This window comes from Juglans microcarpa x Juglans regia, chromosome 4S, assembly GCF_004785595.1.
Source record: "Juglans microcarpa x Juglans regia isolate MS1-56 chromosome 4S, Jm3101_v1.0, whole genome shotgun sequence".
NCBI lineage: Eukaryota > Viridiplantae > Streptophyta > Magnoliopsida > Fagales > Juglandaceae > Juglans > Juglans microcarpa x Juglans regia.
The window spans coordinates 7,847,379-7,871,420 of record NC_054601.1 but is presented as its reverse complement, the minus strand read 5'-3'; the positions used below and the strand labels follow the sequence as shown (position 1 = coordinate 7,871,420).

General features: G+C 33.6%; 3 protein-coding genes across 7 annotated transcripts; 1 reads left to right on the top strand and 2 right to left on the bottom strand.

The window, feature by feature from the left end:
• Positions 1–987: 987 nt before the first annotated feature.
• Positions 988–2,815, bottom strand: LOC121263168 (HMG1/2-like protein). Its single transcript, XM_041165994.1, has 8 exons — positions 2,635–2,815; positions 2,498–2,552; positions 2,187–2,309; positions 1,838–1,895; positions 1,693–1,737; positions 1,527–1,607; positions 1,330–1,428; positions 988–1,243 (listed from the first exon to the last, which is right to left on the bottom strand). Exons 2-8 carry the CDS (start codon positions 2,542–2,544, stop codon positions 1,226–1,228), a joined length of 471 nt encoding a protein of 156 aa, XP_041021928.1. The 5' UTR covers positions 2,545–2,552; positions 2,635–2,815; the 3' UTR covers positions 988–1,225.
• An 11,473-nt stretch (positions 2,816–14,288) lies between these two features.
• Positions 14,289–20,557, top strand: LOC121263045. Of its 5 annotated transcripts, none has more exons than XM_041165822.1 (5): positions 14,289–14,528; positions 16,893–16,999; positions 17,859–17,925; positions 18,273–18,624; positions 19,749–20,557. In XM_041165822.1, exons 4-5 carry the CDS (start codon positions 18,347–18,349, stop codon positions 20,413–20,415), a joined length of 945 nt encoding a protein of 314 aa, XP_041021756.1. In that variant the 5' UTR covers positions 14,289–14,528; positions 16,893–16,999; positions 17,859–17,925; positions 18,273–18,346; the 3' UTR covers positions 20,416–20,557. The 5 variants fall into 5 exon arrangements, with proteins under 5 accessions (XP_041021756.1, XP_041021755.1, XP_041021759.1 ...); XM_041165824.1 differs by lacking the exon at positions 14,289–14,528 and adding an exon at positions 16,200–16,501; XM_041165821.1 differs by lacking the exon at positions 16,893–16,999 and having other exon boundaries at positions 14,337–14,528.
• A 378-nt stretch (positions 20,558–20,935) lies between these two features.
• Positions 20,936–22,745, bottom strand: LOC121263080 (transport and Golgi organization 2 homolog). Its single transcript, XM_041165870.1, has 5 exons — positions 22,523–22,745; positions 22,244–22,427; positions 21,854–22,060; positions 21,343–21,534; positions 20,936–21,244 (listed from the first exon to the last, which is right to left on the bottom strand). Exons 1-5 carry the CDS (start codon positions 22,603–22,605, stop codon positions 21,107–21,109), a joined length of 804 nt encoding a protein of 267 aa, XP_041021804.1. The 5' UTR covers positions 22,606–22,745; the 3' UTR covers positions 20,936–21,106.
• Positions 22,746–24,042: the final 1,297 nt, after the last annotated feature.

The following is a 24,042-nucleotide window of genomic DNA, read 5'->3' as shown; positions in this document are numbered from 1 at the left end:
AAGGATTTATGGGCACCAATATTAGTATATTTAACGTTGAATGAGTCAAGCATCAACTGGAGGGAGATGTGATATACTTCGTAGTGCAGTACTATTACCACCATCGAAACTCTTAAGTTTGAAGGAAGATTCAATAATGCCTAATGTGGTGCCTTTGGCAGGAACACAATGCTCCAGCAACTTAGGTTGCATACCTTTGCACTTGAATAAGATTTACCAAACTTATAAAAATGTACACCAACATAGAAGGTACCATTATCAATACCAGTGAAATTATAGCACCTAAAGACCTAATTGGCACAAAACTCCTAGATAATCAAAAAGTGAGAAAATCTAAAGAAAATTAGAAACTCACTATAAGAGGAACATCAAAAATTCTGTAGACATACCATAATAACACAAAAAGTACCCTAAATACCTTAAGAAATCCAAAACAATTCAAAACCACACAACTAAAAAATCTAAACCAAAGTAATATTTCATTAAATGAATCATAATACATAACTACACACAGCCAAGATAAAAATACATGTAGAATGTGGATACTCCACTGAACCTTAATCCCAATTAGGATCAGCGTTAGTAATGCCATCAAAACATCAAAGTCAGCCACATGTATTCTCTTCATGTATAAATACATATAGAAACCTAAAGAGAGAATGTTTTATCAAATTGGAACAAAGAAACATTTAAAGCAACACCTAAAATCTTAAGACATGAAATGCTAGCATAGAAGTTGCTAAACACAAAAAATTACGGATAAATCAGATTCAAGTCATTTAAATCAATATCATTTTTCAACCTATAATGAAGAGAAAAAAAGACTAAACTCCTCCTAATAAACACAAGGAACATATACCAAAAAAAAAAAAAACAACCTTACATCAATGGGGAGGAGAACAAAAAACATTGTAGTAAACAGAAATAAATAACAGTGAATTATCATCAAAAGCTAAATCATGGAGACAGGCATCCAATAACCTACAATAGATAAAAACGCCTTTGCTAAATCATTAGAATTCAAATAAAAGTACAAATAGAGGCCAGCTTCCAATCTATAACTACCCATTTTTCTGAAAGGGCAAAACAAATTGACATGGGAGGGATATATTTCCTCATAAAAGGGAGCAAAAGTTTAGACATAAGATCCACTGCCAAACCATCGGCATGGGATGATCAAACATTTTGACAGCCTAAATGACAATCCTATACTTCATGCCATTTGCTACTCGTCATCATCTTCCTGCAAGCCAATTAAATGAAAATAATTAAGTAAAATAAAACTCAAACCTAATTATACATAATCAGTATCAACTAATTTCAACAAACCTCCTCACTGCCATCTTCATCTCCATCCTCATCATCATTCACCTCAGACACTGACTTCTCAGACTCAACCTCGTCTTCTGCAGCAGTGGCACCTTCAGCCTGAGTCAACCAGCAAACCAAGCATAGAAATCATTCATACACAGGTTACAAAGATTCACAACACACTGGCAAAAATCTATCAACTGTAAAGGAGCTACCTGTCTCTTGTTATAAGCTTTCATGTTCTTCTCATAGTCAACCTTCCTTTTGTCAGCCTTTGCTACATAAGGTGCTTTTTCCTAAAATCATAAATACTATTTTTAGTGAAATAACGCTTATACAGGTTGAAAGTACTAGACGACTTTTATGCTGTGAACAACTTACAGCATCGGACATGGACTTCCATTTAGCTCCAGCAGCTTTACCAACCTAATGGTTTTAACATTAACAATAACAGATTTCAAACTCGTGAGCACGACCTATTTATTTATCTACTCTACCGAATTAGGCATAGATCGACAAGGCTTACAGCGGAAACTGATTTGTTGTCAGGGTGATCTTTATTGAACTGCTTCCTGAATTCTTCCCTGTTATTGTCGAATTGGGAAATTTAGAAAGAAGAGAGACAGATATATTGATAGGAATTATCCTAGGAAACAATCCTCCGTTTGTTATGAGTAACTTTACTTCCCAAAAAGCTTTAGAGGCCTTTTATAACATTTCATATATAAAGATTTTAAAAATGAATTTTGACATTAACACATGTTATACATATGGCAGATCTATTTTACCTTTTTCCTTCGACAAGCATTTATTCTGAGTCGTAAAAATCGGAGTGACCAAGTAAAAGAGAATTGAGGATGACGAAGAACATTTACATGAATACGAAGAAAGCACTGGCTGGCCTCTTAGGCTTGTTAGGGTCCTTCGCTGCCTTTCCCTTCTTAGTCGTCGCCTTTCCCGCTTTCGTCGAAGCACTGCCTTTCTTATTCACGGAAAGCCTACCACCATACAGAAGATCACGTGAAAAAACAATCGTATAAATATATATTACGTGAGAGACAGGGATTTGTTTGATGCAATTTTCAGATCTGAGATCTGAGCGACCTTCATCAACGGGTTTTTAAGTCGAAATGGATTAAACAAAGAACAGATTCTCTGCGAAAGCAGATGAAAAAACAAAACTTACTTGGGGTCAGCTCTCTTCGACTCGGACTTTGATTTCCCTCCTTTCATGGTGAGTCCTGCGAACACGATCTGATCAGCAAAAATCAACCTAAACACGAGAAAATTTGATGAAAATTGACCGGAAACGACGGTGCTTACAAGTTCGCGATCTGAAACTAGGGTTAGGGTTAGTTTGGAGCTAGGGTTTGAACGCGGGGAGAGAGAGAGAGAGAGAGAGAGAGACAGGGATAAGTGGGATTGATTGATTGATAGTAAGAAGAGGAGGGGGGCCTTGAGATGCCGAAAGGCGGAGATATTAAGTTCGGGGGGCTTAAATTGAAATTCAATTGCGCACGAAATGAAATTTGGGGGTTTAGGCGGGATTTTAAAATTTATGACACGTCATCGATCCTTGTGCTTTAACTCCGTTCGCTGCGTACATCTTAAGCTTGCTGTTCTTCGATCTTCTCCGTGTTGTGTTTTCCTCTGTGTTTCTTTTCGCTCGGACGGTCAGCGACCCACCCTCTTAGCGGAGTCGGGTTTCGAGTCAGAGCAAGCCCACTTCAAACCAAATTGCGCTCGGCCCACCGTTTAGGTGCATCATTTATCAGAAAGACTTCGGCCCATAAACCAATTCAAATGACATTTGCCTCTTCTCCCAAGTCCTATCAAATATATTTAGGCCTTGTTTGGTTTGAAGGTGAGAATCGGCCAGTCCAGACCGAAAAAATCAATCGGATTGGCCACTTTAGTCTGGACCGGACCGACCCAGGACTTGGCCCAATCGATCTCAGTCCGAATTGCATAGAACCGAATTCTAAATTGTATTAAGCAAAGATAACTTTTTTCTATTTTTTTATTTCTTCTTTTTGAAAAAAGAGGTTGAAAAAAGTATTAAGGTCGAGGAGTTTGAAACATTCTGATATATAGGCTAGTATAGCACTAGAAGATGGTTATTTTATTGATAGTAATAGATTGCCTCCAGACAGGTAAGGAAGCATTGGCATGTGCATACTATAGTGCATGGAACAACAAGCAACTTTGTGGCTCTGATTGCATTATGTGTTTTGTTACTTTGTAGCAATAGTAGGGGAGGAACTTCATTTGGTTGCTTGTCTATTCGATTTATATATATATATATATATATTTGTGTTTTGTATTAATGTAAATACGAGAGGCTAAGACAATAAGAACTGTGTATTTATGTAATTGTATTTTGTATTTTTTTTATTTTTCTATTCGGAATCTTAAATTTGGATAAATTAGATGATTATTTATTAGTTATAACTTATTACTTATTGGAGATTTTATTGATTAGGGATTGTTTTAAATTTCTTTATTTCTATTTTTTTTAATTTTATTACTATGAATGGTTGATAATCTTGTTTAAGTTGTTTAGAATGGATGGATATAGAAAATTTATATTCTTTTGTAAGTAAATCATTTTATTCAAATTTATTGTATATAGATCATTTTTTAATGATTATTTTTATTTTTCAAGTTTTTTTTAATGTATTTTTAGACTTAAAATTTGATAAAATGTTAGTAGGCCAAAAAAGTTAAACATAGGATATAGGGATTGGGCCATTAGCCCAGTTGGGACAGGGTGGGACTAACTGGACCGATTGGGACCGAAAGACAACTGGATTGGCCTGTCTTGAATGGGACCGGACTGAATCGGTACTTATGCTTTTCGATCCGGTCCAAGGTGGGAAAACCCTGGACCGAACAGGTCCAATCCTATCCGGTCAACAAAACCTCCTTAAGATCGATCAGACCGGACCGAAATCACCCCTAGTTTGGTTATACAAATTATTTCATTTCATTTCATTTCATCTCATTATTATAATTTTTTTAAAACTCTTACATGAAATATAATAAATAATTCAATTTTTTCAAATTTTAAAATAAAAATTATATTAAAAAATTAATAATATTTTATACAACTTTAAAATTTCATCTTATTTTTGTAACCAAACGTTACCTAAATTCAAATCTCAAGATGTGATGGAGACAAAACTTTTAGAAAAAATCCATTTAGCAAACATTTTTTTAACACACCCAACTTTAAGGCTGGGCAAAAATCTGAAAATCTGACTCCGATTACATTCCAACTTTACTCCAAGTTGGAGTCGGAGTCGAAGGTTTTTTTTTCTTAGAAGTCGAAGTCGGAGGTGGAGTTGAACTGACTCCGCTTCGATCTGACTCCGACACCAATATTATATATATTTTATAAATATATATGTGTTTTCTATATATTAATCATACAAATTTTATATAGTTAGTTAAACTCCATACCATACTAACATGAGCTCGTTATTATTAAATAGCTCATTATTATTAAATAATATATTTATACTATAATATATATAGACTAAATTGACTAATAATAGTTTAGTATATGTAAACGTCATACTATTACAATATTAACTATGCAACAATAAATTACTAATATATAAATATAATAACATGTAATACTACTATATAATAACATATAATAATAATGTATAATAACTAAAATATAAAAACATATGATAGTAATGCATAATAACAAATGTTTCAATATATAATATATAATCACTAATGACTAGTATAATAAATTAAATATAGAATACTAAGTCTACTATATAATTAAGTTATAAACTAATATAATAATACATTATTATTATATTAATACCTTATTCTACCTGGGATATATGCCTTTGGTATCAGAGCCATTGGTGATAGTATTGTTATTACTATTTTATTGCTTATTTACTATTTTATTTTATTGCTATTGATATTTCTATCTTATTTTTCCTGATATTTACGATGGATTTTTATTATGCTCATAGTACTGGATTTCGTGATTTGTATGAGTTAAAATGTACAGAATATAATTTAAGAATGGATCTACAAATCCTGATGGATAATATAAAAGATCTTAAAAGACAACAACAATTAATGAGGTAAAATTATACATTAATGATGACTAAATATCATGTATATCAAAGTAGGCAGTCTGCAATAGAATACTATGAAGCTGACTGCACTTTCCTTAGAAAAGAAATTAATGCCATAAGAAACCATCTAAAAATACTTGCTTTATAAAAAATAAAAATAAAAAATAAAAAAAAAGTAAATGAATCATTGATACAAATTTTACAAAGATAACCCATAACTAGAGAGAAAAATGTATATTGTGAAGCTTGTGTTGGTAAGCCAAGAAAAACCGATGGTCAGCCCATTTAAGCCAGAGGGCTCTAAGGGTGGTCCCGGTGGTGTTCCCTCAAGTTCTTAATTTAGTTATTTCTCTTTGGAAATAGGAAATTTTTGTTAAAAATCTGAATCAATGAATTCTTTATTCAAACCTAATGAATCTACCACTAGCATATCTGATAATATTAATCAAGAAGACTATAGTATATTAGATATAGAAAGAAATCTACAAGATTGGACAATTCCCGATGTTCCAAAAAATCAAATATACAAAATCTCTACTTTTTCTTCTAAATTTTCATTCCTTACAAATTATACAATTAAAACAGTAGAGAAAACTATTAGTTTAAATAATGACTATGAATCATTACATCTCTTAACAAAAAAGGCTATTGATCAACACAAAAAGCAAAATTATTCTTTTATTCATATTGAATTAGTACAAGTAGCTATAAAGCCACTCACTCGAAACGGTTTAAATACTTCAGTATTGCTTTGTTTAAGAGACGGAAGACATTATAACTTTCATGATTCATTACTTGGAATGGTAGAATCCAGCTTGTTCCAAGGACCGGTCTATTTTAACTGTTATCCCAATTATTCTTTATCATTATTTGATGGTAACATTTTACACGCCTTAATACTAAATATTAAAGCAAATGGCTATCAAATGATGAAAGGGTCACATGCTTTAACAGTCGTTTACAGGATTCATTATAAATTAATGAAAACAACATTAGAACCACAAGCTCTAATTACTAGCCATAAAGGATATACATTATTATTACAATCTAGCACACAAAATTCTAGTATACAAATTCCTAAACAAATCAATTGGAATCAAGTCACACTTCCTAATGAATGGCAATTAGAAAATATCACTTCAACACCCAAGATAGAAAATAATTCTAAAGATAATCTCGAATATATAGATTAAAAAACGGATGGGACGGTTCAAATAGCTTTTCAGCCTTTTAGAAGATCATTCTCACATTATTCATCTTCAGCACATTCCAGTTATCATACACCCAGATCTATTTTTACATCAATTTCTAGAAACAGATCCCAAAATTTTGACACCAGATCTTTTGATACTAGATCCCAAAATCTTGACACCCAGATTCGAGGGATCATTCCTAGAAACATTATTGATACACCAGTATATGCTATTAGCCATCCTGATAGAGCATCTACCTCCCATAATCCTGAAAAAGAACCCTTTTCTCCAACGTATTCTCAAGTAGTTGGAGATGATGCCCAAATATATACCCTGAATAAAGAAGAATTTAAAATTAACAAAGAATATCTCAAACAAGATTATATGAAAAAAGAAAATAGTCACAAAAGAATAACATTTTTCTCAACCTTTACAAAAATAGAAAGAGATTATATTCAAGAAAAATATTACGAAGATTTAGAGAAAACACAGATCAATATTCCTTTCTTTACATGGTTTGAGATATATAAATCAAACCGATTATCTACCATAAACAGGACTACTAATCAATGGATTAAATGAGAAAATAATCAAATTATTTATGAAGAATATCCCCCTTTTGAAGCCATCAAGTACAATCAAAGGAATACTCAAATTCTGGCTACACCAATAAAAAAACATAATATTGCAAATACTAAAAAAAAACCTTGATAATATAATACAACAAAACAATTATACTAATTTATATTTAAAAATCATGGGTAAGCAATTAGAAAGGATTGAAACCCAAATATCTCCTATAAAACCCACTATTAAAGAAATAGAAGAAACTCCCTTATTTGTTCCCCACGAAATTCCATCCCATTTAAAATCGATATTTTCCAAAAACAAAAAAGATTTATTGGAACAGATCTCTAGTAAATTAGAAAAATTAACTATTAGTAACACTGCCACCCCCTCAAAACAACCACATATTAATGTATTAAGCAAAATAGATTTACCCGTAATATCTGACTCTGAAATTAGTAATATTGAAAACCAATTTAAAAATCTAGATTTACAGATAAACAAGATTAGAGGAGATCATGTTAATAACTTCTCGGCCAGAGATTCAAAACATCATGTCTCTATTACTCGTAATTGGTATCCCAGACCTACTCTACCGGATATGCAATTCGAAGAAAGAGAACATATAGTAAGATCAGCCTTCGCACCAGATGTATTATACGAATGAAATATAAACGGATTGTCTGAATACGAAATACTAAATTATTTTCAAGAAATGATTATGGTAGCCAACGTCTATAAAAATAACAGAAAAACTGATCATCAGGTAGCACACATTATTGTTACAGGATTTACTGGCCAACTAAAGGGTTGGTGGGATCATTATCTTTCATATGATGAAAGGTCACGTATATTAACAGCCTATAAATATGATGAAAATATGCAAATAATTAAAACGGAAAATGATTTACCCTTAGAATATGCTGTCAATACATTAATATATGCATTAACTAAACACTTTGTAGGTGATCCCGTTCAATTTAAAGAAAGAACTAGTGATTTATTGATTAATCTTAAATGCCCTCAATTATCTGATTTCCGTTGGTATAAAGATATATTTCTAACTAAAGTTATGATCAGAAATGATTGTCAACAGCCATATTGGAATGAAAAATTCATAGCCGGACTTCCATATTACTTCGCCCAAAAGATACGAGAATCATTATTAAGATCAGACGGTACTATTGATTTTCATAATCTTACATATGGTGATATAATAAGTAAAATTAATAGAACTGGATTAACTATGTGCAATGATTTAAGATTAAAAAAGCAAATGGAGAAAGAAAAGAAGTTTGCTAGAAAAGAATTAGGTACTTTTTGTGAACAATTTGGTTACACTCCTTTATTAGCCCCCTCAAGAAGACACAAAAAGGAAAAAAGAATTTATAACAATTATTCTAATAAAAAACGAAAATACAGAAAACCTTATAAAAAGATAAAAGATAAACAAATATATAATAAGCCACTAAAAAATCCTATAAAGACTAATAAAAAGAAAAAGCAGATTGTTTGTTATAAATGCGAAAAAATATGACATTACAAATCAAACTGCAAAGTCAAACAACAAATTAATGAATTAGATATACCCGAAACACTAAAAGATAAATTAATGGACATTTTTATAATAAATTCAAGTGAAGATGAGGTTAGTTCTTCAGAAGAAGAGGAAATTTATCAATTAAAAGAATCAAACTTTTCAGAACAATCTTCCGATAGTGAATTAGAAGAAGATGAAGTACATATCTGTAATTGTCTAAGTAAGGATAATTGTATTTGTAACAAAACTATTAATGCACTTTCAAAACAAGAAGACATTATATTAGAATTAATAGACAAAATCAACAACCCTCAAGAAAGAAAAGATTATTTAGAAAAATTAAAAAATACATTTAATAATCAAAATATTACAATAACTTCATCCTCAACACCTTACAATTTTTCAGAAATAATAAGTAGATTTAAAACTGACAAACAGAAAATTACGATTCAGGATATACAACAGGAAATCAATGATATAAAACAGGAAATTAGAAATTTAAAAACATCCAATCTTAAATTAGAAGTTTCAAACGAACAACTATTACAAGAAATTATATTATTAAAAATAGAGAAAAATGGTAAAAACCTTCATGAAGAAAAACATAATATTGAACAGGGAGAATGTTCAATATTAGATGAAACGGACAATTTCATTAATATTCTTAATAAAATAAATTTTCAAAAATGGTATGTTGAAGTAACAGTTTCAATTAATCAAGAATTCTCTTTTACTACAATTGCCCTATTAGATACAGGAGCAGACTTAAATTGTATACAAGAGGAATTAATACCTTCTAAATATTTTGAAAAAACAAGAGAAACATTATCCCAAGCCAATGGAACAAAATTAAATATAAATTATAAATTATCCAATGCACACATATGTAATAATGGACTTTGCTTTAAAACAACGTTCATCTTAGTAAAAAATATTAACACCAAAGTAATCTTAGGAAATCCCTTTCTTGCACTACTTTACCCTTTCTCTGTAACAGAAGAATGAATTTCTACTAAAATAGTTGGACAAGAGATACAATTTAAATTCATATTTCCCCCAGTACCAAAAGAAATTAACTCTTTAAAGAAAATTTCATTAACCAGAGAAATTAATTTCTTAACAAAAAATAGAATTAGAAGAAAGGAAAACCATATAAACTTCTTAAAACAAGAATTAAAATATAAAAGAATTCGAGAATAGTTAAAAGACCCATTATTAACCCAAAAAATTGATAATTTCAAAATTACAATTGAAAATAAAATATGTGCTAACCTATCCAATGCCTTCTGGAATAGAAAACAACACATAGTAGAATTACCTTATGAAAAAGAATTTTCTGAGAAAAACATTCCAACTAAGGCTAGACCTATCCAAATGAATAACGAATTACTAGAATATTGTAAAAAAGAAATTAATGATTTAAAAACAAAAGGATTAATAAGGAAAAGTAAATCACCATGGAGTTGTGCTGCCTTCTATGTCCAAAAACAGACAGAATTAGAAAGAGGAGTTCCTCGTTTAGTAATAAATTATAAATCTTTAAATAAGGTATTACAATGGATTAGATACTCAATTCCTAATAAAAAAGATTTATTATCCCGATTATATAATGCTACAATATTTTCAAAATTCGACATGAAAAGCGGGTTTTGGCAAATCCAAATCGCTGAAAAAGATCGATATAAAACAGCTTTCACAGTCCCCTTTGGACATTTTGAATGGAATGTTATGCCCTTTGGATTAAAAAATGCCCCTAGTGAATTTCAAAATATTATGAACGAAATCTTTACTCCATTCACTTATTTTTCAATAGTGTATATAGATGATGTATTAATATTTTCTTCATCTATTGAACAACATTGGAAACATTTAAATATTTTTGTTCAAATTATCAAACAAAATGGATTAGTTGTCTCCTCATCAAAAATAAAATTATTCCAAGAGAAAATTAGATTCCTTGGACATGAAATTTATCAAGGAACTATTACACCAATTAGTAGAGCAATAGAATTTACTGATAAATTTTCAGATGAAATAAAAGACAAAAATCAATTACAGAGATTTCTAGGAAGTCTCAACTATGTTGCAGATTTTTACCAATCTCTCAGACCATTATGTAAACCATTATTTGAAAGATTAAAAAAGAATCCACCTCCTTGGACAGAAAAACATACTAGTATTATAAAACAGATTAAAACTCATATTAAGAAATTACCATGCTTAGGGCTTCCATCTCCTCATACTTTTAAAATTGTTGAAACAGATGCCTCTGATATAGGATATGGAGGAATTATGAAACAAAAATTATCATCCAACTCGGAACAGATAGTTCGATTCCATTCAGGATGTTGGAATCCTACTCAAAAGAATTATAGTACTATTAAAAAAGAAATTTTAGCTATTGTATTATGTATTTCTAAATTTCAAGATGATTTGTTGAATCAAAAGTTTTTGCTTAGAATAGATTGCAAATCAGCCAAGGAAGTTTTAATTAAAGATGTGAAAAACCTGGCTGCCAAACAAATATTTGCCAGATGGCAAGCTATATTAAATATTTTTTATTTTGATATTGAGCATATTAAAGGAGAATCTAATTCTCTTCCTGATTTTCTATCCCGAGAATTCTTACAGGGAAAATCATGTCATCTTCAAAGTCCAAAATAAAGTCCAAATCTTCATACGCACGACCGCCATCTCCTTCCTATCCTTCACCTTGTCCTTCTGCAACTCCAAGACCTTATACGGTATTGGGATCATTACCACAAAATATTAGACCCTCTTACAATCCATTTTCACCATTAGCCTCTCCAAAATTACCAACCTATTCCAAAGCTGTTTCTCCTCCTTCTCATTCCCAAATTATTAATCCTCCATTATTATCTCAACCTTCTTCATCTCCTATTATTATCAAATCTCATTGGCATCCGGTCTTTCCTATTAAACCTGAAATACAACATTTGTCTGACCCTCAGAAATTACTTGATGCCTTTCTCCTACCGGACTGGCATTATGTTCCACAAAACATTAAGAAAACCCAGTATTTTTATGAATTTATATTAGTAGATACTGACTCAATTATTTTCTCAGAAATTCCTTGTTCCCTTCAAACTCAACCTTCTCCACCAGCGTCTCCAATTATTGCTTTTCATAAAATCACTATTAAGCAAGTTCTCACCCTGGAACAATGGGGAAAAAATCCCTACTTAACAAGAAAATTCTCTCATTCTTATGATCTTCCTTATTATGATTATTACGATTACCAACAAGTATGGACAAAAATGTTTTTAAAACAAAACAAAAATTTGCGTCATTCATTGTTCCTTCATTTTGATAAACTACAGGAAATTAAAACACTCCCGAAATGGTTCTCACTATAGTGGGAATATTATGGACCTGAACCTCTTCTCATTCCTCTTCCCCTTAGGAAAGTCTCCAAAATTTCATCTCACAGAATGACAGCCCACCAGCATTAAACCATTGCTCACCCCTCTTGCTCTTCTTTCTCAAAACAAAATTAAATTGGATTATGAAATGGGAATACGTTATCAAACCTCATCCCTCTCTCAAAACCATTATGTTCCTAGCCCGTCAAGTTTCCATCAAATGGTAGGAAAAATACAATTATGATCATGTACTGAAAATGTTTTCAAAAGTTACCAAAGCTCCGGAAGTCCTAGTCCAGCGAAGCAGATTTCAAGCACAATTGGTATCCATTACAAACAAAAAGGATTTAAAAAAATTAGCTGAAGTAATGTCACAAATATCAGACAGTGACGATGAAGATGAAGCACAACCCAGATTAACTCCACCACAGCAACCCGCATTATCACCAGCCCATCAGGCCTCTCCTTCTAACAGGCCTCTCAATTTCAAGGCAACCAAGCTGCATCTCCTTCTCAAGATTATTCACCTTACCATCCGGTACAACTGATGGATTCTCAAGACCCGTTTGAACTGGAATTAGTAAATTATGATCCTCAGAATTTGTGAAAATTATTATCTGACTAACCAGCATGACATGCAGATATTATTCCTCTAAAAAGTTATTCGCGACAGATTATTACCCAGCAAAGCGACAAATAATTCTGTACTAGATTACATGTTTTGTACTATGTTTGTTTCTAGCGTCGGCTGACACTGTTCTTGTCTTTAATGTAAGCCGGTACTGTGTTTGTCTTTAGCGTCGGCTAATACTGTTCTTATAACGGCCGTCACTGTTCATGTATTATTAAAGTTACTGTTTTAGTGTCTATATAAAGGGGTTCACAAGGCAAGAAGGGCATTCAAAATTCTAATTTGATATCCCTTCCTCTCTCGCCCAAAACCTCTCCAGTCCAAGTCCTGTCCTCCTCTCTTTGTAAATCTTCAATCGTTCTTCCCTCATGTCTTCAGCTCCCAACTCCTTTGAGAATTAATCTCCTTGTAAGTATTATATTTTTGATGAAGAAGTTTATTTCATATCTCTTTTCTTTAATTTTTATTTCCTCATGCATATGGTCGGTTATACCACCTGCCTACTTTGCTATCATGTATATGGCCGGTCTTACCGCCTTTAATTCTTATTAATGCATTATTATTCTATTAATACCTTATTCTACCTGGGATATACGCCTTTGGTATCAGAGCCATTGGTGATAGTATTGTTATTACTATTTTATTACTTATTTACTATTTTATTTTTTTACTATTGATTATCAATAGCAATATGTATAATAATTTATTAGAAAAATATGTAACTAACTACTAATGTATAAACATGTAATACTATTATATTAATATATAATACTAATTATACTTTAACTATTAATAGGAATAAGTTAAACGCTAGTTATAATAAAAGTATAATGAGTTAATAACATATAATTAAACACTATTTATAAAAATCATAATACAAGTCTATAGACTAACATGTAGTACTATAGTATAATAATATGTAATTGTCAATAATGTACAAGTATAAATACTAATAATAATAACATTATAGACTTATAGTTTCCATTTAATACCAATATATAATAATACTAGTATAATAATTATATTTAAATTTTAGTCAATATGGTGCAAGTCAATTTAAATAATAATTTTCATTAATTAATACTAACAATAAAATTGAGTGATGGAAAAAAATTATAAAAATTATAAAAATCATAAATAGAATGATAAGTCTATAATATATTATTAGACACTATAATATGATAAAATGTTAAAAGTATTATATGAATCTATGATAAGTGATAACATATAATTAAACACTAATAATTATAAAAATTATAATTTAAAAACTTAGGATTAAAAGTCTAAACAAAGATTTAGGGTCGGTTTGTATTCACAATCTATCTTAATTCATCTCACTAATATTTAGTAATTTTAACTCATAAATCTTATTACTATACATAATCCATCTTATTACTATTTATAATTTATCTCAACTCATATTCGAATTCGAATGATTCCTAAGAATAAAATTAAATTTAGTGTCCATAAAGAAAACGAAGCCGTCGCCCCCCCCCCCCCCCCCCAACCGCCCCGGGCGAGCACGGCCTCAGGTCCTCACCCCGTCACTCTCGTCTCTCTCTCCATCCCTCGTTATTTCCATTCTCCTTCGACTTCAGGCTTCAGGCTTCAGGCTTCAAAGTTCAAAAAACCCTAGCCTCTCTCTCTCTCTCTCTCCCCGCGACATTCCCCCCCGATCTCACCCTGACCCAGTCCCCGTGACCCTGATCCAGTCTCCCCCGACTGTCATCTCTCTCTCGCCGAGTCGGTGCGCGACCTCACCCTGACCAAGTAACCCCATAGGCAGCGGTCGACACGGTAAGCCTGACTCTCTTCTCCTTTCGTCTTCTCTCTATTTGTGTAAAATGTGAATCTGTGTAATCTTGCGATGTATGGTTGTGTAAAATCTGTGTAATGTTGCGATGTATAGTTGTGTAAAATCTGTGTAATTTTGCGTTGATGAGTTTGTGTAAAATCTGTGTAATTCTGTGATGATGAGTTTGTATAAAATATGTGTAAGTAAAATAGGATAAATGTTGCAGACTTGCAGTTGATGAGTTTGAGTTAATATTGGGGCTGTTTTGTTGGGATGCTTTGAAGGAATAAACTGTGATTATACTTGTTTGGATGGATGTTGAAGTTGATGAGTTTGTGTAAAATCTGCGTAACTAAAATAGAATGAGTTTGGGGCTGTTTTTTTTGTTGTTGCAAGGAATGATTGGATAAAACTGTGATTATACTGGGGCTGTTTTAAGTTGAGTTAATATTGGGGCTGTTTTTATTGGGATGTTTTGAATGAATAAACCGTGATTATACTTGTTTTTGGAGCTGTTTTTGTTTATGTGTTGTGGTTTGGGGCTGTTTATATATTAATATGATGCTAAAGTTGGGACTGTTTTAGTGAACATGTGGGCTGTTTTATTTTCTTTCTGTAATTGATGGTGTGGTTGGGCAGTTAATCTGTGTACCCCAAAGTTGAACATTTTTATAAGTACAAAGTTGAAGTTTTATCACCTTTAGGAATCAGACTTGACGAAATCACCTCTTTTTGATAAACTAATTTAGTGCACATACAACATAAGTTGTCACGTACAACATAGTGGCTGCCAATCTTGAAAATCATGAAAAGAAAGATTGGATAACTTATATCACGTGGTTGAATTAAGAGGACCATCAACAATGCTTGCATTGGATTTTTGGAGTTCGTAAGATCATTGAACTGTTAGTGGTTGGAGTTTGTTAGTCTCTTTGAACTGTTATATAGTTCTTGGAGTTCGGGAACTCCTAAATTTCATGGTATTAATGTTATTCTCTGTGAAATTCATGGAGGATAATGGATATTTACTGCATAGCAAAATTCATGGTTAGCTCTGTTGTCATTATCATTTTCTGGTTGGGATAGCAAAATATTTTCTAACTAAAATCTTTTCATATTTTTTTTAAGCGCAACTTAGAAGTTGAAATGGCAGTGTGCACTTGGAACATTTAATTTGTTGTAATATGTTAATGTTTGTTGAACATTTAATTTGGTTGGCACTTAGAAAATGTTGGGTTTCTCTCTCTTTTTTTTTTTTTCAAAATTAGAACTTAAAAAATGTTTGTTGTAATCGTTGTAAGAACATATTATTATGATTGATGTGGATGATGGGCGTGGATGATTTTGGATGTGGTTGATGGATGATGGGTGTGGATGTTTATTGTAGACTTGAAGTGATTAGTTGGATGTGGATGATGGATGATGCATTGATGGGAGTAGATGTTTATTGCAGTGATTAGTCATTTTTAATTTTTTGAAGCGTGTTAGTAACTTCGTATGTTACTTGTTTTTATTTAGTTTTATTTTTTGTTATGTTTTTAGTAAAAAGTAAATTATTTACTTTAGATTGTGATTTTTGAAAAAAATTAAATTTAAAAGCTCACTCAAAAAATTCTTTTTTAAAAATTGTGCCAAATATGAAGTTGAAAACAGTAAAAAAAAAAAAAAAAAAAAACCCAAGAAAAAGCCCAAATCCGACTTTGCTCCGACAAGTCGGAGTCGGAGCGGATGATGAACATGTCGGAGTTGGAATCGGAGGTTGGATTCGACCTCTGACAAAGTCAAAGTCAAAGGATGGCCATACCAACTCCGACTTGGTCAGTGCTCAGCCCTAGTTAGCTTCCTTACCCTCTTCCCCCAGCCCTCAATCCCCACTTCCCTCTGATATGCGCATCTCCGTCGCTCCTTTCTCCCACTCACAAAGGTCGCCGCAACCAATCGCACCAAGTAGCTACCGCCGTACTCGACCATACCGGTAAATCCTCTCCATCTGCCTCCCTATCTCATCCTCTCCACTTGTCTCCCTCTCTCTTAAAGTCTCTTTCTCTCGGCCTCTCTCTCTCCGTTTGTTACTCTCTCTCTCTCTCTCTCTCCGTTGCGTCTCCGCCTTGCTAAGGCCACCTTTGCCACACACAACTGCCACCGCATGAGCCCTCATTTCCCCTGCCGCACCGCTCACCACGTAACCATACCTTAGCCCCTTCCACACCGCCTACCCTCAATTTCGTCGATCTGCTGCACATCGCCGCCTCTCGTCTCTCTTGCAAACGCCCCGTGACGGGTAAATCTCTGTCCTTATTCTCTCTCTCTCTCTCTCTGTTCACTCTCTCTCTCCGTTTAATCTATCATCTCTCTGTTGTTCGCAGCCGTTGCGACCAGTGGAGGACAACGAGGCCAGCCATGCCGCCTTACGACACCAAACTGCCTGCTGCATGCAGCACCACCACCTAGCCCCATCGTCACCGCCGTGCTGGTAAGATGCTCTTTTTACCAATGTTCTTGTTGTCTAAACGGCTGATCCGAATTGTTGATAAAATAGATTGTTCTGAGATTTCGCGGAGTTTATTGTGCTGTTGTTGGGTTAATGGTAGTGTTTGAGCAAGGGTGAATTGACGTACTGGAGATCGGTTTTGGTTTGAGTGGGAGTGAGCATATTTGAAGAAAGAGGGAGAATAAGTTATGTGGGGTTATGCACTTTGTAATGACTCTGATATAATTAGTGAATAACAGAAAATTGGTACTTCGAGGGACCAAACCTCCATTCTGCAATTTACTTTGAATTTTCTGGATGCCATTACTTGAAAAACAGAACAAATAAATACAATCGGTTCCTAACAGATTTCAGAACGCGATCTACACGACTCCACCCTTAAGCAACATGCTTAAGATAACTGTACTACCTAAGGACTTGGGCAACAAGCCCATTACTCTACTGGACTACACACGACCAACATGGCCCACTACCAACAACTCCTGAAATACAAATAACACATAACTATGACTGACAAATAACATACAGAAATGCAAATAAACACGTGTAATAATGTAAACCATCCGATTTCTTTGAGGGTAGAGATTTGCTGGAGCCTTTTAGAGACATGACACACTTTGTTTGAACTGTTATTGAAAAGGGAATTTGGACGTGTATCATGTATGTCTCTAGTAGTAGGAAATTTATGGTTGATATTTGTAGTGCTGGGATTATTTGTGATTGGTTAAAGGAGTGATTTTGGCTCTCTTTGAGCTACTGGTCGGGTTATAGAATTTTGTTAGGTATGTTGGTTTTGTACTGATATGTGTTATTAATATGGAGTGATATTTTTCTGGATTAGGTTATGATACTGCTATTGTTCGGGTTCAAGGTGTAATTGGATTGGTTTTGTACACTGCAAAAGTTAGGTAAGTGGTGCTCCTATTATAGACTTTGCAATATTTTTTGAAAAACATGCATATTTTGTTATGAAAACTGTCTCAGTTATTTTCTATACTAGTCTCGTTATCTTAACTTTGAAATATGACATTTTATCATGACAAGTGTAGACATGAGCAATTTTTGTACGCTGTTTCTCTACTGCATAAAATGTGAATATTAAATCTGAAATTTTTATCTGATTTATATGATAATATCTGTTTAGTATACTATTCTGTTATTGCATTGTATTTGATTTTAGGTCTGAAATATTGAAGATTTACTGACATTGAAGGGTTGGGACTGACTCTGTGCGTATATTGATTTGGTCTACTAGGTTGTGTTGGTAATTTCCACCCAGGAGTTCGATAAAATTCCCAAGAAAGAACAGAAAGCAAAACAAACAAAACCATGGGCAAGCGAGAAGGGACTAAGAAAGGACCAGGTCTTCCACTGGGGTTTCACAATTCGATCTCACTTAGAGAAGAAGTCAATGGGAGAAAGCAAGTCAAAGGTGGTTCCTACAATTCCAGGTCCATGCTAAAACTTGATCAATTGCAGAAGCTAGCGGCATGGACCAGTGGACAGGCTGCTATTCCTTCTCTAGGTGCTTTTTTCGGGCATCGCTTGGCTACTGTGAGAGAGGCCATGGGTGTACTGCCTGATCCTTCACTGTTTTCTTGTGAGAGGTTTGTCTGTAACTTGAATTCTTCCATGGTTGTTTTGTTTCTTGGCTCAGCTTTGAAGTTTTGATGGTTAGGTTTTATACAGATGTATATGTACATCTTTCTCGAATATTGGATTCACATGAAGATAGAAATATTTCTTGTTGTTGAATGATTACCTGTTTTGGTGTTGCGCTTATGATAAGCAAGGAGTAAGAGTATAAATGAGATGTTTTATTGACAGTCTTGTTTCCTTTAGGAATTCATTGTTTGTTTGAATTTTTAAGTTGCCACTAAACATAGAACTCAGATTGGTTATCCTGTGTTTAGAGAGCCAGACTAGGCTGAATGGTAGAATTGGTTTTATGTAGGGGAAGGGTCATGTTACATGTCTAGTTTGGTTTGTGCTGATGTCTATGTAGAATGTTTGGGTGGTTAGATGGAGGAGTTCTTAAAGAAAAAAAAGAGAGTGTAGAAGGAGACTATCCCATATCTTGGTGTTGGAAATCAAATTTGGAGGCAGATGTGGATTGTTGTCAGCTTGCGTTATACCCCTTGTACCTGATGATTATGGAAGGATTATCTGAATACCAGGCCCGTATTCACACTTCTTGTTTTTGTTATCACGTCTGATTTGACTAGAGAATCTTTATCGAGCTTTCTTTCTCTAGTCTTCCATGTGGCATTGACCAGCTTACCTTATTTTTATGCGTTATAGAATTGAGTCGTCATAATAATATGTAATCCACATTATAATGAGATTCAACCAAAAATTTTGTTCCCAAATGCTTGATCGAATATGATTTATAGAAGTGAGTTATTCAACCGGTTATTTGTATGTGTCTCTTGTTATCTATCCTTATTAATGTTAAGATTTTATGGTTTTAATTTCCCACCTTATGTGGAGAATATTGGACGGTATGATGTTTTTATGTCGATTTCCTGTTAACATAAGCATAGACCATGCAGTATACTTCCTAAAAGGATGTATACCCCCACTTTCAGATTGCACGAACAACAGGAGTTTATTCAAAGTAGCTCGAGTGGTTTGGGTTCTATGGTTTCATTTGAATTGCCTTTTGGACTTATAATTTTATATGTTTCCTTTTCTAGTAATAAACCTTGATTACCATGTAATTGTATTACAGATGTGAAACAATTCTTCAGCCCGGCTTTAACTGCACTGTTCGAATTGAAAAGAATAAGGCAAAGGCAAAGCGCAGACGCAAGAAAACTAATAATTTCATGCAGAACAATGTAGTGTACAAATGTCTCTTCTGTTCACATTGTAATATGAGGAGAGGGACCCCAAAAGGATATATGAAAGAGATATGTCCCTCAAAGGCCAAAGCATCGTCAAAATCAGAACCTGCAAAATCCAGGCCTCAGAAACGTGCTAGCTTGGAGAAGGGCACCAGAAGCAAAGATGGTATCAATAAAACCAATGAGGTAGCTTCACCAGCATATCCCAAGGAGGTTCCAACCACAGATAGTCCCATAACTCCGTTGGCGAGAACTGCTACAGCTTCACCAGCATATCCCAGGGAAGTTCCTACTACAGATAGTCCCATAACTCCATTGGCGAGAACTGCTACTACTTTGTTGGAAGCAAAGAGGAGAAAGAGAAACCTATCGATGCCCAAGAAACCGGCTGGACCCGAAAACAATTTTCCCCCCACAGATGCAGAAAAAACTGTGAGCACATCAAATAAAAGAAGGCGAAAGTCATGGACTAGTCTGAAGGAAATTGCTGAGGCATCGGAGCATGATAGCAGCCGAAAATTTACTAATTTGACAATCCCTTTCTGTATTTAGGCTAGGGATACCAAGGGTTATCAAAAGGTGTGATTTTGTTATACTTCAGTAGATGAATGCTCCCTTTAGGAAACTGTGTAAGGGAGATAAAGGGATGCGCACATTGTAAATTTGTAATTTAGGGATGTTCTATCATTCTGTAGTTTGGACTCGTCCCATGTTCGATCCCGAATCACTCCTAGTTCATTTCCTCGGCTTGGATCCTTGCTTCTGTGTCACTGTTAAACTGTGCCTACTGTTATATATAAAAAAAAAACCCACCTTTGTCCTTTGTTTGTGATTTGAGGAAAATGAAGATTTTAACTCTACAAAGCCAAACGACAGTTGCTCATCCTAGTAGTATGGAAAGTTTACTTTTTAGTAGACCACATGTTTGTTGAAATTTCTATTTGACATCGAAGTGCATCTCGGTAACACTAGCACATGTTCGAATTTACCGAGTCTAGTTCAAACAACTGATTGCAGATCCTTGGCCATTACCCTGTTTCCTATCCCATCAGAGAGAATTTTAGACGAAATAGAAGGGTCTATAATCTATAGAATTATTTGATATGCCTAGATAGGCCTTCCACCATTAAACAAACACATCGACCGAGTGGCTTACATTCATAACTCTTTCATGTCAATGAATAATACATGAGCCAGCTCTTATTTTTGGCGTTGGCTTTCAGTTGCTTTTTTATCTCTCTATCTATGATTTCGGCCTCCGAATGTAGTAACTAACAGTTTTTTCTTTCCAAGTGTTCTTGTCAAGAAACATCTCAAAGAAGCTCACTTCCCCACTTGCTTTTACAGTTAATGCAGCAGTGCTCCTAGTGCCATAAGGTCCCTGTACGTGCACCAGAAGATAGATGGATGAGCACAACTCAGAAACTTCTATGGTTGCAGGTAGTGTATATATAATAATAGCTTATAACTTATATTTACCAGTGGGGTGTCAACTTCAACGAATATGGAACTCAAGTTGAACTCCCAGTCGAGGGAACAAATATGAGGTAATTTGCTTTCATCTGCTTTAACTGTGTCTCTCATTAGCATCTTAAGCATATCTTTCACAGGTACCTCTCCCTTACCATATTTACACAGCTGTTCCTTAAAACTCGGCCCTAAGCGTTGAGCCTGCAGAAATGAATAAGTGGTAATTTAATATGATATATATATATATATATATATATATATATATAATAACAGAATTCTTTGAGTTTTAACTCTAAACACAATGCAAATCTCATATTCAAATTATATATAAGAAAGCAAGAATTAGTGGTACTTAGGGAAGAACCCTGACTATGTTGATCTAATTTGTGGTCATGATTCTCTAGATATAACTTGTGTTTGAGTTGGATATTACATAGTTTTCCAATAAAATTGAATGCTACCATTCAACTCTTTTTCTTCTAGTCTTGTCCATCCTATAAAAATACCTTTCAATTCTCACCTTGTGCCATGGGGAGTCGAGCTTTGCATTCGAAAGAACGTGAATGCCGGGAGAAACCTCTTGAATGGCAATGGGTTCTCCTTTCGGCCTGTTGGAGACATAAACCATGGATTTGGAAGAGATATCAGCCACAATAAGGTTAAAGCCGTTATACTGATGGGCCTCTGTTATCAATTCCTCTGCAAACTCCTTTGGAGTCTTTGTGCTCTGCATTCATTCCATGCAAAAGAAAATAGTAACAATGGTAATAGAAAGTGAATCAATTACACCATTATATTTAAATTAGACCTATTGGGTTATATATCTTATTGATGAGGATGAAAATGGGTAGTAATTAGACTTATTGGGATATAAATCTTTGATTCTGTTATTCAAAATAACATTATGTACCTCTAAGAAAAGCACAGGCAGGTCTCCACGACTCTTTGCCTCAGGGAGATTATGAAGCTCCAACACGTTTGTTAGAAAAGCCACCCTCCCTCCTCTTGAACAAGCCAACCATGTCCCTCCTGCAACGTCATCTCTCCCTCCCAGTATATCACCACCTTCCCACCATGCCACTTGCTTTGTAGGCCTTCATGCACACACAAAAACACCAATCCAATTATGTTCCCCGCAATTCAAACCAAATGCAAAGAAAAGCAAGAAGACTGATCAGTATTAGCTTGCCTGTTGTGGTATTCATCTCTGTTCTGCAAGAGAAGAAAAGGGAAGAGCGGGTGGACTTGCCAAGCAAACGCAGCTATACACATTGTTCTGAACTCGAAAACTCAAACTATTCTGCAATTTGACAGATTGAAAAGCTTGGCTAGCCTTTAGTCACTGCTGAAAACGAAAGAAACCCTATAGTAATCACTAAGAAAGAGTACTTGTGGAAGAGTGGAATGAGCACTTGCTTTTGCATGTGTTTTTTGCTGATCCCTTGTTTCTTACTTTATAGGCTGCTTGAACTGGCTGCTGCAGCTGCTGCATGCCTGCATCTATTACAATGTGCTGTAGCTCCGTACAAAACAGGTGGCCATGCATGCCGAACCTAGAATTCTAGATCGGTGACATCTGCGAAAAAGATGTCAACTAAAAAACTCTAAAAAACTCTTTCACCCTTTTAGATAAGAGTAGTGCTGGGCTCACGCCAAACGCAAGCACAAATTTATCTTTTTATTTTTTATTTTTTTAATATATTTAAATATTTTTTAAAAATAAAAAAATACATCAATGTATTAAAAGATGCTTTATTAATTATTCCAAAAAAAAAATTAAATACATAATGAGTAAAAATGAGAAATAAATTCAAGTGATATACTAGCCATTCTTTCTAGATATGTACGGAAAAAGTATGCTGAATCATCAATTTGTCAATTTCAACAACTGCAGTACTATGGATGCTGATGTGGATGTCTTTTTCAGGCGAGAAGTTTTACAAATTAATTAGATAAAATATTTTTTATAAATTCACGTGATTCAAAATTTTTATAATAAATTAATTGTATAATTTGATAAATTATATTACGAATAATTTAAATTTAAAGATGAGTTAAGATAATTTATAAATAATAAAATAAAATTTAAATTATTTATTATATTTTATATAAAAATTTAAAAAAAAATTATAATAATAAAATAAAATAAATTAAGATAAATTTTAAATATAAAGCCATCATTTTAGAAATTATTTTTTTTATGATAGTTTGTGACAGTATTTCTCTTTTCAGGACACTACCCATGTAAGGCTTGCCCCCAGCGGGGTCTAAATATCAGCGAGTTAATTTTAAGGAGATCGGTGACCGGCTGGGTAGGTACGGACCTACGGTGGATGTTTGACTCACTGTTTTAGAAACTTAGGCGCCGCCAGGCATTTACTTCGTGCGAATTTTCGTTGCAACTGTTCCCAAACAAGTAGACTATTTTCTTGTTCTTATTTAAGTCCTTCGTACATGAGTCTTATTACCATATATAACTAATATTGAATTCTCAATAATTATTATATAATTCATTTTATCTCGTATTTAAAATTCTATGTACGAGATTCTTGATCCACCCAACTTCCCAACTATGATTTATTTTTGCTTTAAATTTTTTATAATAAGTAGTGCTTACGCAAAGTTTTATGTACAATATTATATGTATTGAGTGACAGTTCGATTTTATCAATATTTTTTTTAATTAAATTCAAATTTTAAAACTTTCAT